This window comes from Euprymna scolopes, chromosome 24 (genome assembly GCF_053919585.1).
Source record: "Euprymna scolopes isolate OS-2025 chromosome 24, ASM5391958v1, whole genome shotgun sequence".
Lineage (NCBI taxonomy): Eukaryota > Metazoa > Mollusca > Cephalopoda > Sepiida > Sepiolidae > Euprymna > Euprymna scolopes.
This window is the reverse complement of record NC_136505.1, coordinates 51,491,002-51,512,455: the sequence shown is the minus strand read 5'-3', so window position 1 is coordinate 51,512,455 and position 21,454 is coordinate 51,491,002. Positions and strand designations below refer to the sequence as shown.

Genomic DNA, 21,454 nt, shown 5'->3' with positions numbered 1-21,454 from the left:
CATTAATAACCGGAATACCAATCAATTACCTATGATTATTTTACTTATATGTCTTGTAGTATACCAACGTTAACATTTAATATTCTTACAGGCTGTCAAATATTTTATTTCATTAAGATATATGTATGTGTGTGCATACATATATATATATATGCATATATATATACAGATATATATATACATTTATACAAATATATATTGATATATATATAAATATATAATCACATATACAGATATATATACTTATATATAGATATATACATATATGTACATATATATACATCTAAATACACACATATATATATATATACTTATATGTACATATATAGATACATATATATGCTGCATATATACATTATACATATACAATACATGGAATCAAGGAATGTTCAACTGCTTGTTCTCTTTAATAGAGATTATGAAAATATTCATATATGTATAAATAGTGTATTTTGTCACCTTAAGAGATTGTGTTTTGGAATATTTTCGAATATTATAATATTTAAAATTGTCCAAATAATTAGGAAACAATTGTAACGCATATGAAAACCACGATATGGTGTTCTCATTTTATATTTTGCTGTCTTGATTTCTGTGAAAATATTATATTAATGCCCAATTATGAAAAAATCATGAAAATTAAATAGTTGACTTTAATTCTATTGGTCTATGAACATTACCTAAATTTTAATATATTAAAATTTTGGTTAAACCTTCTAATATATATGTATATATTTATATATATATTTATTTATGCATATTTATATATATATATATATATATATATATAATTTTCATATATATATTTATATATATATTTATATATATTTATATATAAATATAGTTATATACATATTTGTATGTGTATTTATATATAGTTGCATATATATATAAATATTTATACACACATATATATTTATACATATATATATATCAATTATATATGCATATATATACATTATATATACATATATATATACATATATGAATATACATATATATATACATATACATATATATAATATATCCCTATATATACATATACATACATATATACATGCTTACATAGACGCACACATACACACACACTGATACATACATATATATATATATATATATACGTATTTATTAATTAATTATACCATAAAAAGTGCTGGTAAGATTGTCATTTTAGAATATTTTTTTCGATAAGCACTATACTTTCCAATTTTATGCAGAAATAGAAATGAATCTACAACAAAAACAATATTGCAATAAGTTACAGACGTAAATATAAGCACAGAATTGAATTTACTTTTAATATTAAAGGCAAACAAAATATTCTTTTGAGTTTTTAAACGGTTGCAACGAATTGGTTAATTTGAATAACCTGAAGCAAATCCTTAACTGTACAAAGGCGGCGGTCAATGGTGCGCATCAGTACTGAAAAGGTTTTTTTTTATTAAATTATTCTATTATATCAAGCTCTATCCCCCCCCGGGATAACGCTTCGTTCACTATAAATAAATCTGTAAAAAAAGGGAATTGAAAAAAATACCAATTAAATATTTAAACCTCGATTGTTGGCGGTTACTATTCTACATAACTTAAAAGTAAGCACTCATTTTTGGTTATTTGTAGGGTAATATAGAGAATATGATGGTTTACTCTTTATAGTATAGGAAAATCAACATTAATGTTAGAAGGAGGTATGTACCTGTTAATTAAACTCATACATTTATTTTTATTTGTAGGACATATTTTCCTATATGATGCGGCGAAACCGTCTTTAAGTTTGCAGAATAACTTTTTTCTGGTATACCAAAATTATTAAGGAGGTTGTAAGATAAAGTTGTTGTTGTGCTTTTTAGGAACATGTATCCTGAAATTTGCAGTCGAGAATTGCAATTTTCCCAAAAACACCAAAAGTACTTAAATCAACGTCCGATGCGTCTATACAATTCGAACCGAAGTGATCCGATGTTGCAAACTAAATCATCATTAAGTATGCATAAAATTAAACATTTTGGGTTGCATTGGTTAGATTATTTTGTAGAGTTTGCTAGCGTCAACTTTACTTAGCCAAACACAGGTATTTTCCAATATGGTCGATTTATTTTTATCGCTTATTTACTGATTAAAAAAAAACAGTCTTTCCCTAAACAAAAAGGTGTAAAAGTTAAAATGTTTTAAAAATTAAAATCTCCTACATATACATTAAAACAGAAAAAATAAACGAGCAAAAAGAACATACCCCCACCACATTTATTGTGTTCAAAAGTAGAGAAACCATTCAGTTATAAATCTCGATTTCCCGTTAAATGGCCAAGAAGACAGTGCTCAATTTACACTTCATTTATACATGAACGTGATTCCCACATAAACAGCCTTAAGCAGTCAATCATTTTTATTTCTCGTTTGCCGGTACATTACTCGGTGTTCACATATAATTGTAAAAATAGTAGAATCCCAAATCTGTGAGTTGTAAACCCTGTCGGGTATGATAGTACATCTATTTACAGCAATTTAAATCTTATTTTAGTCACGTAAATCACTGTCTTTTTCTTTAAACTAAAGAATGCTGTTAAATTTCACTCGGGCAACAGCGGTACGAGAGTCCTGCTAGTTTCAGAGAATGTGAATTAATAATAATAATAATAATAATAATAATAATAATTAAGAAGAAGAAGAAGAATATCGGAAAATACATACATCGTTTCTATACTTCAAAGACACCGGAAACATTCAAATCGCATCTACGAATCAAATAGAAGAGCATCGCGATTAGAGGAGTTTGTTCTCTATTTATTATTATTATTATCATCATCATCATCATCATCATCATCATCATCATCATCATCATCATTATTATTATTAATATTGTTGTTGTTGTTGTTGTTGTTGCGTTAATGATATGTCGTATTCATACTGAATCACATAGACATACTATAGACTTTTATTCTGTTCATTATAGACATCTGTATTACTTTGCAAATACGTGTGAATTGCATATCAAATTAAAATCTATAATTTTCATTTTACACTTTTTTATCTCTCTTTTGTTCTTTCTCTCTCTCACACTCTCTCTCTCACACACCACCAGGCGCAAAAGCACACGCTCTCTCTCTCTCTCTCTCTCTCTCTCTCTCTGTCTATATATATATATATATATATATATATATATATATATATATATAATAACTGATAACTTTGTAATTAACTTAACATTTTCCCGCATCAGCAATCATCATCAATCATCAGAAACAAACCTGACTGGTCTTTAATGTCCGGCGTTTTGTTAGCGACCAATTGGCACGTTTCCGTTGTTTGCTAAGTCGGTAATGCCGTTTCTCGTAAATAGGCGTGTAGATAAATACTCTTTATTATCAGTTATCATTGATGCAGTTCGATCGGAAAGAATATCGATGACTGTGTGTGATAATGTGTGCCATTCCGACACACATTATCACACGCGCACTCATACGAGCATAATGAATACTTTTCATCCAATAATAGCTTACTAAAGCCTTGACCAGCACGGAAATATTTACAGAAACACTCTTTCACAGATACAGAGATACTCTCTCTCTCTCTCTCTCTCTCTCGCGCGCGCACGCGCGCACACACACACGAACATGCGCAAAAGCACACAAATCCACAAACTCACACAAACACACTCACACACACACGCAAACACACACACACACACGCACACACACACATATATATATATATATATATATATATATATATATATATATATATATATATATATATATATATATATATTGTATAAAGTTAGAGTATGAGATGGCCGAGCAAAAGCAAACAGGCCAGCAACATAATCAAATTAACTCATATGATGATGATATAGTAATTCGTCTTTATTATCGGAAGACTTCCTCAAAAATACACAAAGATGCTTAAAAATTAATTAAAATAACATATTTTGCTTATAAAGCAAAACACAAACGAAATTCACTACAGCTCTCCCTCTTCATTTATATATATATATATATATATATATATATATATATATATATATATATATATGATGTTGTTTGTTTGTTTTTGTTAGCAATACTTATTGAATCAATTAAATTATTTATATGGAAGCGCATTTTTACTTAAATGCGAGTTTAGGAATAATTTTCCCTTTGACCAGTTTGGTACCCCCAAATGGGTAGCGCATATGTATTTTTTTTTAATGTAATTATCCATTGACACATGTTTCGTCGTCTACGACTCATCAGAGTGGCTGAATATAGCGAGGTTCAACCCCTCTGATGAGTCGTAGACGAGGAAAGACGTGTCAGTGGATAATTATATATATATATATATATATATATATATATATATATATATATATAACTACTTTATTTACTCACATAAAATTAATATACGAAAGTATAAATTTATGCGTAAAATGCGTAAACTTTAAGTATTTACTTCAAAAGGGCCCAATACGTAGGTAGAGCTAGTTAGTAAGTTGTAAAATATATATGGCGATTAAGCTACACTGAATATTCTGTGTTTCATCCAATCTAGGACTCTTCAGGCTTATGCGCCTGAAGAGTCCTAGAGTGGATGAAACGCGGAATATTCAGTTTAGCTTAATCGGCATATATATTTTATAACTTACTATATATATATATATATATATATATATATATATATATATATATATATATATATATATATATATATGGTATAAATCTCGTGTCAGCAGAAATATAACATCAATGTATTATTTATTTTAAAAATGCATGAGCAGAATATGCATTTTTTTTGTTTATAAAATATAGACGATACATTCAAACCACCATTGGAAGTGCGCAACTTTCGCTCCAAAATCTCTTGCAATTAAATAGTCGATTTAAAATGACTGAGCGGAACTTTGCATCTTAACTTATATGTCCTATCTGAGATTATTTCACAAATCAAATGTTTTCGCGAAGATGAAGAATCCATATTCAGTCATTTTATACCGGAATGTTTACAATATTCTGCCGGATCGAATAGACATGATGCAATTAACATGACTAGATCCGAGTTCCTGTAATAATACGGTTGGCTAATCCCTAACTATTGACTGGTAGAGCCTCTTAGGTGAGATGTCGAAAGATACGCCGAAACCTCAGTCTCAGGATATAGCAGCTCCGACCACGAATACTCGTTTAGTAGGGCGACTTATAAGATTATTACTGGAATAAGTAACCAAAACTACACAGCTAATTCAAACGAATATATCCCTTTCGCGGAACATATCAATACGAAATCTCGATAGTTAGATCGGACGCATGAACATATTAATTTATCGATACAACATGCACATACATATATGCATATATTTCTATGATCTTCTTTATTAAAGGAGCCGCTTGTTTATTCTATCAGTCTTTGTGTAGTTATGGCCAATGTATAAGAAAATTACAAATTGAGACCACATTTTCCTAAATTGAAAAAAAAAAACAACAAAAAAAAAACATAAAACAAGAAAGAAAAATAATCAACATATATTAAATGGATTATCTTTGAATGCAATGTTTTCAAATATGGAACCTTCCGACCCCCGGAATTTTTCTTTCGTATTCCTGAAAATGGTACTTTCCAATTTTTCCAATGTGTTGTCATTTAGAATGTCCGACTTCGTCTCGGAAAAATAGTCATCGCTGTCTGGAATGGAATCTGTATGTAAGAGCGTGAACGTCGTCCACGTATTCAGGTCCCTGTCGTAATTCGCTTTGTAATCACCCACAGAGGTGACCTCGACTTCTTGAACACCGTCATCGTCATCGTCCTCGTCATCGTCGTCAGTGTCGTCATGAACCGACTCATCACCATTATTATTGTTATTGTTGTTGTATTTATTATAAGCTCGCGTTACCACTTGTTTTCCGACTTCGCTTTCATCGTCGCTGGAGTCGAAGCTGTCGTTGAGGTTTCTCGTGTTTTCCAGGCTTGCTTCCATCATCATCTCGTAGACGCCGCAATAGAGGTCGCCGGGCGTTTGGCAGCACACGTGAAAGATGTCGATATAGCCAAACTGTGGACTGAACATATCGTCACTGGCTACACTGCTCGGCGTCGTCGTAGCCGATAGAATGGAGTGCCGGCTGCATGAGCTAGGGATCGAACTGCAACGACTCGCGTCCGGACTTGTTAAACTCATAAGTGACGCCTCGGACAAGTCCTCTGATTCGTCGTCGGTCAAGTCACCGCGATAGCATTCGTTGTCGTTCGCGCCGAGAGATCTTTCAAATTCAAATTGGGACGACGGCGAAAACGGTCCGTCTTGATAAGTTGCCATTGTTATGTAGGTCCAATCAAAATCGGGTGAGAATTGCATGCACTCGAAGGATTCAGCACCCTGTTGTTTGGTGGTGATGGTGCTATTGTCTGTGTCTATAACCAAGGATTTTGTGTCATTATCATTGTCCCCTTTCTTCCAGTAGGTGCCGAATTTTCGGTCCAGCTTGTTGCTAACACACTCAATCTGGTTGACCAGGATCCGAATATCCCCGACTATCCCCTGTAAATTCCCTAATACGTTCTCTAGATTTCCGACAACATTTCGAACAGACTGTTTCACTAATCGCCCCTGATTTCCGTTATCGGAAATATTTTCGGAACTCGTGCTTATAATATTTCCATTAGAGTTCCGGTTTGTGTCTGCTGTCGAATTGCTGTTCGTGTTGCTGTATACGGGAACCAAAGAACGACAATAATTGTCGTTAATTGGCTGTAGTGTTTTGGGCCGCTCGCTCGGCTCCATTTTTAAATAATTTATAATTATATTGTATATAAATATATAATTTTTTTAAATATTTTATATGATAGTATTTTTTTTATCTTTTATTATTTTTCATCTTTGTCGTTTGAACAAGTTTTATTGTATTAGGGAAAGGATTAATCGGGGGGATGGTCAGTCGGATGGGTGTGTGACTGGCTAGACCCAAATAAAAAAACATAAACACGGCTGTCCTCCCGGATTTGTGGTTCGTGATAAGTTCGCCTCAGAGTGCGGTTTTCAGGACTTGTGGTTCTTTACACCTGTTGAAGAAAAAGAAAAAAAAAAGTATTAATATGATGAATACAATTACAGTCATTACAATTATAAGTACATGTCATTTTTCTACTTATCCTCTCTATAACTAAGAAGTAGTGCAAAAGTTTTGTCAGTTTGTTGAAGGTTTATGAAAAACATACTAATTTATTTTATACGTATTTGAAACTCTGATTTTAACTCGAAAATGTTCCTCATTTAATAATATTCATTATTAGTATTATTATTATTATATTATTATTATTATTATTATTATTATGATTATTATTATGATAATAAATAATAATAATGATAAAAATAATAATAATAATAATAATAATAATAATAATAATAATAATAATAATAATAATAATAATAATACGATAGCGTATGTGTTAATTTGTGCGTCACACTTACATATTTTTCTTCCGAGTGACGGTCGGTTAATTGTTATGACCTCTCATTTATTGTAATAACTAATTTTACCAAGAATGATAAGTTTTTGTTTCGATTTCGATTATAGTTGAAGAAAGTTATATATATATATATATATATATATATATATATATATATATATATATATATATATATATATATACATTCCCCTTAAATTCTAAAATCCCCCTATGTTTGCTGATGAGGAGACGATGTTCCAAGATAAAACCTTTGTCAATTATCGTCAATAATAATTTTTGTCAATTTTAATTAAAATGAACATCGTTTTCCGAAACGATCGTACATTCAAGTTGATTTTTTTTCCTTTTGAAACTGATTAGTCTAGAAGTGTAAGCCATGTTTAATTTCAGAGCAGTTTCACGTGGTTCGTTGTTCTAAACAATTCTTGAGAGGTGACTGGTTTGTAGTAGACAGAACAGTTTCCGATGGTTCGTTGTTCTAAACAAGTTTTGCAGTAGACAGAACAGTTTATTGCTTGCTGCCTGCGGCGCCCCGACCGAGGAATGCCGACGGGGTTACTCAGGCAATTTTTAAAATTGCAGGAGTGCCCCTTCTTTAGGGGAGCCTGCGGGGTTCCCACTTTCCGGTCTTGTGCCACATATTGCTGATGTGGGCAGCAATTAAATATATACCCCCATTATACGTCCAAAATATTGCAACAGTTAGTAATTCACAATTATTAATCTGTTTACTCGGCATTAATATAGCTCTAGGCCACATAGACCTATTGAGCTTATTATATATCTACAGTACTATGGGCAATGTTCTTTTAAAATATTAATAGATTTATTAATGTATTAAAATAGACTCTGCTCTTTAGACTCCAACTCTAATTCCCTCGGTGTATATATATATATATATATATATATATATATATATATATATATATATATATATATATATATATATATATATATATATAGTAATTTATAAAATATATATGGCGATTAAGCTACACTGAATAATTGGCGTTTCATCCACTCTATTAATAATAATAATAATAATAATAATAATAATAATAATAATAATAAACTAACCCTGGACAAGAACAGCAATACTATAAATAAAAATACAAATAACGAACAAGATAAATGCAACTGTAGACGCCGCACACTTTGCCCAGTTCAAAATAAATGTCTGAATAAAAGCGTAGTTTATCAGGCAACAATATTTGTGAAAGAAAACCCGAATAACAAGAAATATTACGTAGGTATGACTTCCTTAGATTTTAAACCCGATACTATGACCACAAAAGTACATTCAACAATAAAAAACACCGTATAAAAATAACACTAGCGAATAAACTTTGGGAACTCAAAGAGAGCGGACATTCACCGGTAGTCGAAAGGAAAATAATAAGACAAGCTGTAGGCATCTAGACGACCCATGTAGATTATGCCTTCATGAAAAATTTGCAATCCTGTACTTTAAAGAACCCCAACATTTATTAAACGGTAGAAGAGAAATAGCAAATAACTGATTTCACAAAATAAAATTTACTCTAGGATAGCGATACAAAATAGTTTTTAAACTAACAAAAACAATAGAAAATAAACAAATAAATAAATTAAATAAACATGAATATACATAAACGATCACACATATATGTATGTATATATATGTATGTATATATATGTGCATATATGTATGTACACATATGTATATTTATATATAAACTAACAAAAAAAAGAACACTAACCTAGTTTTAAAAGAAATCCTTTGTCCGATAAAATGCATGCCCATTGGCTGATAGGAAGAGGCGCAGTGGATACTAGAAAGGTGATTGGCTAACTAAATCCCCAATAGAAAAGGGGCCATATAAAAACGATAAACAACCACAGAATTCGCGCATAAGCCTGAGGAATCCTAGAGTGGATGAAACGCCGAATATTCAATGTAGCTTAATCGCCATATATATTTTATAAATTACTAACTAGCTCTACCTACGTATTGAGCACTTTTGAAGTAAATACTTAAAGTTTACGCATAAATCTATACTTTCGTATATTAATTTTATGTGAGTAAATGAAGTAGTTATATATATATATGTATGTATAAATATATATATATATATATATATATATATAAGAGAAAGAAAATTAAAACTGTAAGTTGAACTTTACAATCAAAATGTATTGTTCGACTGAATACCCAAAAATCAATTTACAAAGTCCTTATTCCGCGAAGTTTCAAAGAATGCTATTACTGTTATTCTTCTCATCAGAGGACATAAAGAAACCAGCAAATTATATATATATAAAAGTTCTTAAAACTTAAAAAGTATTTATCTAAACAAACACGAACGCCCGGTAAAGCCCGGTCGTAAATTATGCTTAAATATGATATTTTAATTCTTGCAGATTTCGTATATATTATTGTAGAGTTAATGTTCCTTCGACTTTTATGTTATAAAGTTACGATTTCGAAAATAAAAAAAACATATCCATATGACTTAGGTGCATTAGCTTGAATCGAAACCGAAATAAAAACATATATATATATATATATAGTAAGTTATAAAATGTATATGGCGATTAAGCTACACTGAATATTCCGAGTTTCATCCACTCTAGGACTCTTCAGGCTTATACGCGAATTCTGTGGTTGTTTTTTTTTATATGCGCATCTTCTATTGAGATTTTAGTTGGCTAATCAGCTTTCTAGTATCCACCGCGCCCTTCCTATCAGCCAATGAGCATACATTTATCGGACAAAAGTCTATTTGACCGCTGGTTGACCTGTTCCTTTGTATGTGCTTTATTTAGCCTGAATATATATATATATATATATATATATATATATATATATATATATTCGAAACCGAAACCAAAACTTATGAAGAATTCTTGATAAAATTATTTATGACAAGAAATAGAAGAACATAACAATTACACGACTCGGATGAAACCGTGACACACAAAAGAACACACGCGCTATCGTATTAATATATAGATGAATAAACAACATTTTATTGGTTTTGTTTTAGACAAAATTATGTTATTAATATCTACTTCTGAAGATATAAATTCGTAGAATTAAATCTTGTTTGTTCATTTTTAACGCCAGAACACAATCGCAATTCAATAATGTGTATACAAGAACTCGTATATTAAGTAGGAAAATGTTTTATTTTAAGAATTAATCATGTCGTAAAAAGAGAAAATTCGGTTGTAGAGGCGTAGTACAACTTATGCTCTCTAGATCTTAGATAACATTTTATACATTAACTAATGAAGCATGCCTAGTCTACCGTGCGTGCGCAGTGAACGAGGCATAAAAAAATGACTAAGTTCCGCATCCCACCCCATTTAGCCTCAAAAGTCCTCAGAGGACGTCAAATTCTGCTGAAAATGAACAAATGGTGAAGTTTTAGGCCTTAACATATGTAAATTTCAGTTCTGCACTATGCAAAAACACAAAAAAAGAAATGACTAAGTTCACCATTTAGCCTCAAAAGTTCCCAAGGCCTTAACATATTTAAATTTGAGTTCAGCACTATGCAAAACAGCTAAGTAGACATACGCAGCAAATTTTCGACAAACATGGTAAAATAATCCCAAAATGGAGTGTTTTTATTAGCCCTAAAAGAGCCCCTGGGGCACACCCAAGAGTTATCGCGGAGTATAAACAAAATGATTATATAGAAAGCAGTTAGTTACAACTTTACAAAAAGTTTTATAAAAATCCAAGGCATCCGTTTTTTTAATAAGCACAAAAGTGTCAATTTTAACCAATTTAACTAGAGGGGCAACCGAAGTTTTCCCGAAAAATCTGTTGTTACTTTTTTTTATTCATATCATGTTTAATGTTTGTACATAATTTCAAAAATCCCAATGCGTAGTCATTGAGAAATGTGCGGACGGACGAACGGTAGAACGGACGTATGGACGAACGGACAAGGGTGAATTTATAGGTTCACCCTCCTTTTGTCGGGGGACCAAAAACACGTCCAGCAAAGACATGTTCTGTGCATCTAATACTGGTTTAAGCCGTTCAACTTTAAAGCTTAACAAATCGTTATTGAAATATTCTGATTTGGGTTGTTGTCTATGTATATATATTTAACTTGTTTTGATAACTTCCTATTTCTTGATGCAAACACGCTAACTCCAAATCATTGATTGACTCAACGAATCACATTTTTCCTGGAACACTCCATTGTTAATGTATCATAGTTTGTCATATTAATCCCATTCTTCTTACACCATATAAGTAATCTTGTTTGCGTGTATACATGAAAAACAAATAAGTGAGTATATTTATTTATGAGGCTTCAATATGAAATTCAGGTAAAGTGCTTCCTGTGGGAACGATCTAATTAAAGAGTTCTAAGGAGTGTGGAGCTAGTTAGAATGGCTCAACAAATCTACTGGTTGCACCTGTAATGTGTAATCGTTGTACGTTTAAATATCGCATCTACTTTTTTTTCTACACAGGAATCACCACTTATCAAGGCCCGGAGGCCACTCGAGGATAAGGTTAATGGTTATACATTAGCCAATGTGATTATAGCGTAGTAAACATAAGTAGTTGGAATTTTGTAAATTCGATTACTTAGAGCGACGGTTCATAAAGAACGTGTATACGTTGTACCTTAGGACAATCAGATTCTAGTCAGCTGGGAAGCAGGGAAACAGAATAGAGTTCCACAGGCGTGCAGTCTTAGAAAGAAATTTTGTTCATGGAATCTACGTTTAGGTTTAGGCACAGATACTGAGTGTGTGAAATTATTGATAGTGGTTTTGGCTAGACAAGTGTTTTTCTGAAAGTTTGGCGAGAGGGACCATAGATTGAAGCTCATATGAACACTTGCCATGAAAATAACAGTAAAGCAGAGACAGGCTCGCAACGTCTATTCTGTGGGGAAGAGGTTGCAGGGAAGAGAAAAGGGCATCCCACACTAAGTTACGAAGTCTATTTTGAACTCTGAAGGCTTCTAGCAGCTCCTGCCCAAATGTGGCAACAGTACTCCATTATAAAGAACTGCTCAACACACGCTGCGTTCCCTCGACTCCGGAGAGTTACGGGGCTTTGTCGGAAATACTACTAAAGATATTCAGTCACAGAAATAAAACAACGATTAATTGATATTTATTAAATAATCATGACTATTTTGTTATGAAAAAAGTGGTGGATATATTTATTGCTATAGTTTGTACTTGCTCACTTTTTTTTCTTTTGAAACATTAATCATTTCATCTTTATAAGCTATTGCCAATTACCTAACTCTGCTACGCTTATTCCCATTGTACATCTTAATAGAGATGTCTCGATCCTTTTTTCCTCTTATTCGGAACAGCATGATTTCCCCGCGGAAACATCCGCTGGCAGGTTCCTATAGACATTTGATATTTCCATTTTTATGTTAGCGATTTTAGCCTTCTGCTAAATGTCACTCGAACATAGAGAAGTAAAGTTATAAAGCATTTCCTTACCAATCAACGAATTACAACGGATGCTTACTTACCTTCACCTGTAGAGATAGACGAGAATACAGGAGTGAATATATATATATATATATATATATATATATATATATATATATATATATTATATATATATATATATATAGAGAGAGAGAGAGAGAGAGAGAGAGAAAGGGAGAGATGAAGAGAGAGAGAGAGGGGGAAGATTGATAGATAGATAGATACATACATACATACATACATACATACATATATGCATACTAGATAATCTACTCGGCGTTGTCCGGGAATGTTTATTTTCATTTTCTTTTTAAATTGTCCTTTTTGCTATGACGTCATGTATGCATCCTATATGACGCCATATATAATATATAAATATCATCTGCTATGACGTCGAATATGACGTATACTGTGAACAAACAAACAGACAGGAATACAGTTTATTATAATTGATATATACAATTTTGAACAAACAGACATACCGTCTTAAAAACCCCGTTAAGATCACAATATGTTATTAAGACTCGTTTGTGATTTTAAAAAATTGTGCAAGATATTATTTTATTTAATTAAGGTGATCAAAATTACCATAAGTCGCGACAAAAAACCTACTGTTTCAGTTTTAAAAACTCGTAAGGCGACAGTGTGCCTCTTGTCTTACTCGAGACCAGTCATTTAATTAAAATGAAAACCAAATTTAAAAAAAATAGGAACAGTAGAAAGGAGAGAAAAAAAAAAGGAAGTTATATTTATCTTAGATTAGCAGATAAGATGATCGAGTACAACTAGGCGAAGCGAACGCCCATAAACGACGGCGGGAAGAAGCACCTATGAATGAGAGATCTCGTATAAATACACGCACACGTATGTATAAAGACGTCTTTTATTTTTTGATACATCATAAACGAGAACGTAACATTAACTAACGACTAATCAGAGTCTGCGTTATCAAGTTGAATCAAAAGATTTAATATGTTTATTTGTTGCTAGTGTTAGAACATAAATAACTTGTCCACTTATTTTCTTTTTCATATATAACATATGTACTGACATAACTTTTCATGATTTATTATGTCTGTAGAATGTTAACAGTAAATTTCGTCTGAACGATTTTTTTGTCTCTCAAACAAAAATATCAGCCAATGCATTAATGGTAGTCATATTAAAACACACACACACACACACACACACACACACACACAAAAAAAAAAAAAAAAAGAAACAGTGTCGTCAACCTGAATGTTGATTCTAAATACTTTATGTTACAGAAAAAAGAAATGATATTTCAAGAACGACGTGTTTCCATTAAATTGTCTAAAGTCTATCCGGTCCATTAGGCGACAACAAAAGCAAATATTATTTTCGAAAAAAAAAAAAAAAAAAAAATGAAAGCATTTTATATTTTTGGAGTTGAACACGGCGCTTTGTTTCGAAATAAAGTGCGTCTATGCGATCTGCGCGTTTAACGAGAAAAATGTCATTACCAAGTGAAGCGTGACAGAAGACGGATAAACGCTTTTATAGAGATGTAGAGAATCATTTTATAAACGGAAAGTAAGAATATGAAGTATTGTTTGTTTGTTTATTTTTGTTTTACGGCATATCAACACTTTCACGTTATTTAATGCCGAATCCAGTGATTTTGAAGAACAATTTTTTAAAATAGAATATATATATATATATATATATATATATATATATATATATATATATTAAGTCAATTTCTATTCAACCCACAGTTGGGACCCTAACAGGTACTACCACTCAGAGTCAGAGTGGACCTGGGAGCAATGGCAATAAAAGGGTAGCTTCACACTCCCCAAAGCCCGCAAGTTGTGGCCTCACCATCAGATATAGTTTAAGGTTATATCCAGGACCGAATATGCAGTAACTAGTTACAATATTTATATATATATATATATATATATATATATTTATATACATATAATATATATATATATGTATATGTATATATATATATATATATATATATATATATATATATATATATATATATATATATATATATACATATATATATGTTTGATTCATGTCAAGGTAATCCACATCTTAAATTTCAAGTGTTTGGATCCAAAATGGGCGAAGGAGTTGAGTAGGGTCTGCAAAGGTCAACTCTTTCAACTTTGACATCTGGGCAGCCAAATTCTCGCCCCAAAACCGATTAAAAAGCTTGTTTCATGTCTGAATATCCTTTATGTAAAATTTCAAATGTTTAGATCCAAAATTAGCTTAATAGTTGGATAAAGACCGCAAAAGTCAAATCTTTTGAACTTTGATTCCTTGGAATCAAAAGTTTCTGCCAAAACCGATTTAAAAGTTTGCCCTATCTCTGAATACGCTTTATGTAAAATTTAATTTATGCATAATTTGGTAAAGACCGCAGAGGTCAATTTTTTTTTAAGTTTGACCCCTAATTCTGACCTTTTAACATGTGTTCTTTTAGACTAAAATCAAATTAAAATGATGGATAAGTAACCTTCATCTAAAATTTCAAGTCTTTAGACACAAAATTGGCGGAGAAGTTTGGTAGAGTTTTCACAGGCTAAATCGTTGAACTTTGAGCCCTTGACAGCCAGATTTCTGGCCGAAAACCGAGTAATAAGATTTTCCCAAATTTCATTAACCATTATGTCAAATCTTTAGCCTGTAGACTGAAAATTGACACAGAAGTTTGGTAGGGAAATGAATACGCACAGACACATGCACACACAGACAAGTTCAGTATATATATATATATATATATATATATATATTTATATATATATATACACATACACACACATATACACACACACACACATATATATATATATATATATATATATATATATATATATAAAATAAAAATTATAACACGGAAATTACATAATTGTCTATTTTATCTTATTGCTCTGTTTACCACATTGAGCTCTCATACCCGGATTTCCTCTGGATTTATTCCATTATAACACTATATATATATATATATATATATATATATATATATATATATATATATATATATATATATATATATGTATGTGTATATGTATATATCGCCACAACCTCAGGCCTTGATAGAGGGAAGACTAAACAATTGCTTCGATGGTTTTAAATGATATGAAATAACAGCGATATGTTATATCTCCTTTCTTTGGGAATTTCGGTACGATTATGAATATCTCCGGTATCAAATCATCCTTATACTTCGAGAAATTTACGTTATGTATAAAAAGCAAAGAGGGGAGATAACATATGAGAAATATCTCCGCTTTACTGTCATTTGAAACCATAACAGCGAATTCTTTCGTCTCACTTCCATCAAGGCTAGAGGCTTTGGGGAAATATAACAGATATTGTAATTTATATGCAAAACTGGAAAAACAAATCACTATGTTTGAATCGTTTTATGGCTGTGAAAAAGTGCAAAAAACTAAGCTCTGGATGATGGATGATTCTCTTTAGGTGCGACCTTAAGGGCAGATGTCACATATCCCTACACAATTCTGGTCATTAGTTTTCCAATCAGTCTTCATTTGTAATATTCTGATCAATAGTCGCTGTGATTTCGAACATATAAAATTTACAAAGAAGGTCGTGGTCCTGGATATGACCTAAAACTATATCCGCTGGTGAGGCCCCAGCTTGCGCGCTTTGGGGAGTGTGGATCCACCCTTTAATTGCCATTGCTCCCATGTCCACTCTGACCCGGAGTGGTAGTACCTGTTAGGGTCCCAACTACGGGTTAAATAGAATCTGACGTAAAAAAAATATACTCCATTAAAAAATCGTTCCTCAAAATAACTAGATTCGGCATTAAATAACCTGAAAAAGGTTGATATGCCGTAAAACAAAGCAACCATCCAAACAAGGTCGTATCGTTCATAGTCAAATTATATATTTAAATGCTTATAACGTTAGACCTATGAACCAAAACTACATGAAGATTTGCATACCTTTCGAAGATTATTATACTATTCTATGGTTAAAATTTGATGACAATGCATAAGAAGAACCTATATTTTAAAACCAATAAAATATGCCTAAATTTACCTACATTTGTAAATATAGTGTCTTGGAAGGAAGCGTTAGTTTCGCCGCATCGGTTGTCTCCGCTGGTACCTTTCAGGCCACTTTATATATATATATATATATATATATATATATATATATATATATATATATATATATATATATATATATATATATATATACTCGTACTCAAATTGAAGCTTTTTGAACATTATAATACTATTTTATGGTTCACATTTTATGACAATTGGCAAAAAAATCTATATTTTCAAACGAATAAAAATGCCAAAGTATGCCTCTATTTTTATATATAGTGGCCTGGCAAACCAGCTTCATTTTTACCTCATTAGGTGAAATGTTGCTTAAGTTTTTTTTGTTTTGTTTTTTTTTTTGCTTGGTTATATTCACTGTGGACTGGCAAGGCCACTAATATGAACATATTATACATATGTGTTATTGTACGAATAGATTATACGCACACGCACACACACACACACACACACGCACACACACATATTTATATATCTATAAAAGTGAACGTGTGTGTGTGCCTGTCTACATTTCCCTTCGCAATAACTCTGTCAATTTTTAGTCTAAAGACTCGAAATTTGATATACAGGTTACTAAGATTTGGGAAAGTCGATGCGATCGGTTTTCGGCCAGAAATTTTGCTGTTAAGGGGTCAAAGTTCAACGATTTGACTTTTGAAATCTCTACCAAACTCCTCCGACAATTTTGGGTCTAAACACTTTAAATTTTAGATATAGGTTCCTTGGATATGGATCTAACTTAATAACTTGATTTGAGCCCAAACCAATAAATATTAAGGGGTCATAATAGGGTCCAAAGTTTAAAAAAAAATTACATTTTTTTTTTTTTTTTTTTACTCAGTATACAGCTCCAACCACCCGGGCAACGCCGGGCACCCATTGCTAGTATATATATATATATATATATATATATATATATATATATATATATATATATATATATATATATATATATATATATATCATTGTGCGTACGCATTAGTAGTTTCATTCAAAATACCATAAGGTAGAGTCAATTCACACTCATAAAGTTTTCTGTTTTTACTTTTGTTCTTTTAATGTTTTTACGTATTTGTAATTAAGGCAGACAACCAATTTTTTTTTTATAAACTGTGCTCTATATGTGCTTTGTTCGACTGCGGGAGGTATTTTCATCATTCCGCTAAACAACCCATCAAAGACTTATGTACATTCCTAAACAACTGCTATAAATGTAAAGTCTCTAAACTATATGTAAATTCTGTAAAAATAGAAATTTAAAACAGTTACTTTTCGTAATATGTATACAAATACATACACACACACGCAAACACACACACATATATATGTATGTGGAAATATGTTGTTTTCAATTATATTTCACCTTTTATTTATATTAATCCTTTTCATTTATGAAGCTCAATGTAATTCCATAGTATATAACAAATAAATAACAAAAGTCTATGTATGTTAACCATCTTATCTTTCCTTTATATACGTTGACATGCACAATTCTTGACAGCGCCTGTTTCGTAGCGCAAAATCATTCAATTAATTATTACATTGTCAATGAACATATTTAGAAGAAATCGCACCTATCAATCCATTAAAATAAAATAAAATGCATATAGGCATGATTACAGCATCCGAAAGTTGCATTATTCTTTTATTTTTTCTTTTAATACGCCATTCAAAATGTTCACGTAAAGTCAGTAAAATTTAAATTTCTGTATTAATAAATTGTATGCATTTTGATATACATTAATAAACCTATCTTATTTAATAGTTTTTTTTAAATTATTATTTATAATTAATCTATATATATATATATATATATATATATATATATATATATATATATATATACTATTTTATTGTCAAACAAAACGCAGGGCCACTTAGTCGTGAGAAGCTACCATTTGAGACCAGATTTGTTGGGATACTATTTATGGAGTTGAGCAGCGAGATGTCTATTCACATTACAATTTAATTTCTGGGTATCAGTACGGTTAGGGAAGCAGGAACCGGGAGGCAATTTCAAAATACAGCAGTGCCATGGAAAAAGCTATTCGAATAGAAGGGTTTACGGCATCTAGGGGTCGTGTAGTGTAGGGTTACGGTTAGGGGTCGTGTAGTCTCCCCATTGAAATACTTGCAAAACAGGTAAAAGGATGTCACGTTTCGGCGATGAAACAAAAGTTTGAGTTTAGTTGATTGTTAAGGACTTATTAGGTTGGTGATTTTTTGTTAAACACTGTTTTAGGAGCGGGAGACCAGTGTCAGATGCACCACCCCAAATGTGGCACGAATCCTTCGTTGTCTTGTCGAGATACAGGATACTCTCAGGGGTAAGTGGTCTTTTAGTACAGTAGAGTGAGCCCACCTTGCTCGCAGCAGCCCTTGCAATTGCCTTAATGTATTTGTTCCCATTCACGTAGTCTGTGAATATTAACTCTAGGAGCTTGAGGGAAGTATTTTTAGGCAGTGTATCATTATCCATGGCAACAATAATACACATACACAAAGAATACTACAAAAATAACTTTGAAGAAAAAAACAATAAAATTTGTCTCAAAATAATAAACATAAAAAGATAATAGACGTAGAAATTGCATTTAATTAAATTCACCTTATGGCCCAAACGCAAAAAAATAATTTCTCGAATGATTTTTTTCAAATCATTGACAAAAATTTTCCAAAAGAAACTAATCTGAAAAAAAAAATCAAAAACCGAAATAATGTAAATCATCTCTTTCTACAATCACTAACTTACTGGTAACTATAAATCTTAATAGTGTAAAAGTAGACAAACAGATTAATGACGAGGTTTTAAGTAATCAAATCATTGGAGAGAAGTAACTTTTCAACTGTAGAAATATTGACGAATGTCCGTTAGAAAATAAATACCTCATTTATAATCTAGTATATAAACGTGAGGAAATAGATAATAACAGAACCAGAACATACATTGGTGTAACTGAATATCGATTTAAAAATAGATTAAACTACCATATAGCATCTTTAAAATACTAGTGTGACTGATGCAACCGTTGCAATCTAGAATCATATCATATAATATCTAAAGAAAGCCTTCTAAATAAACGATAGGAAAAATACAAAACTGTTTACATAAATCTAAACATATCTTATCTCGAAAACATCCTAATTAGGTGCATGGAAATGATATTTTTTAAAAGTTTTATAGAGATAAATATATTAAATGAGATATAAAATTAGCAAATCAGGTAGAATAAAGAAAACATCGTAAGTCAGAATAACCTAAATTATTAAACCAAATGATTAAAGCGTAGTTATGAGATTTAAATTAAATACTACATAATATAAAATATATCACTTATTTTTAAGTTTCTAATATGTTTCTAATCTGTTTTTAATATTTATCAGATTAAATTCATGTTTTATATTAATACATTTGAAACTTCATTCTTCATATGTATTTTGTCGAATATGGTGATCATTTTTTCCGCATACTGGAATTCAGTGTAACATATTCTTTATTCACACCAATAATCTTGCTATTTGTACATTAGTTAGTCATGACCAGATAGAAGTCTGAACTAATTCGCAATGGAATCCTGTGCAGATTTATTAATTCGACGAGGTAACCATTGAAGAAAGTCAGAGCTTACATTGAGCTCAACGTTGCAAAAAATAAAAGTCACAATGAAACACTATTCTAATATATCCAAATAATACTAAAAACACGACATAGTAATGCGTATCTATTATATTGATTTGGCAGTGTACACTGTGTAATATTTTATGACATGCATAGGATACTATATATATATATATATATATATATATATATATATATATATATATATATATATATATATATATATATATATATATATATATATATATATATATATATATATATATAGCGCTTTTAAAATAATATACAAACACACCCTAAGGGCGCCTTTACTAACCAATATATATTTGCATGAAAGAATGGAGACTTATTCTAAAATCTTTTAAATTTTTTGTGAGTCAGCCCGGTACAATATTCTTCCACAATTATTTTTTTAGGCATTGGCACAAGTTTTATTTTAAATTAGATGTTCGTCAATGCAGATACTAAAGCAGAAAAAGAGATGATACAAAATGGCTTGCCTACCATCTTCGTACCGTTAAAACATTATATATATATGTGTGTATATATATATATGTATATATATGTGTGTGTGTGTGTGTATGTATATATATAAGTGTATATATATAAATATATATATGCATATATACATATATAAACATATATGCATATACATATATATACATATATACATATATATGTATATATACATATATATACATATACACATATATATGGGTATATACATGCATATATACATATGCACATATATATACATACATATATACATATATATATATATGCAAGTATATATACATATATAAATATACAAATATATATACATATATAAATATACACACATATACAT

At 30.9% G+C, this 21,454-nt stretch overlaps 1 protein-coding gene across 3 annotated transcripts in view; it reads right to left on the bottom strand.

Moving 5' to 3' along the window:
• Positions 1–5,479: 5,479 nt before the first annotated feature.
• The window catches only part of LOC145246703 (uncharacterized), a 379,705-nt gene continuing 363,730 nt past the window's right edge, over positions 5,480–21,454 (bottom strand). For all 3 annotated transcript variants that reach the window (XM_080108432.1, XM_080108433.1, XM_080108434.1), the window contains exon 4: positions 5,480–7,032. In XM_080108432.1, coding sequence (XP_079964558.1) covers positions 5,489–6,754 — 1,266 coding nt within the window. In that variant the 5' untranslated portion in view covers positions 6,755–7,032 and the 3' untranslated portion in view covers positions 5,480–5,488. The remainder of the gene's footprint in view (positions 7,033–21,454) is intronic.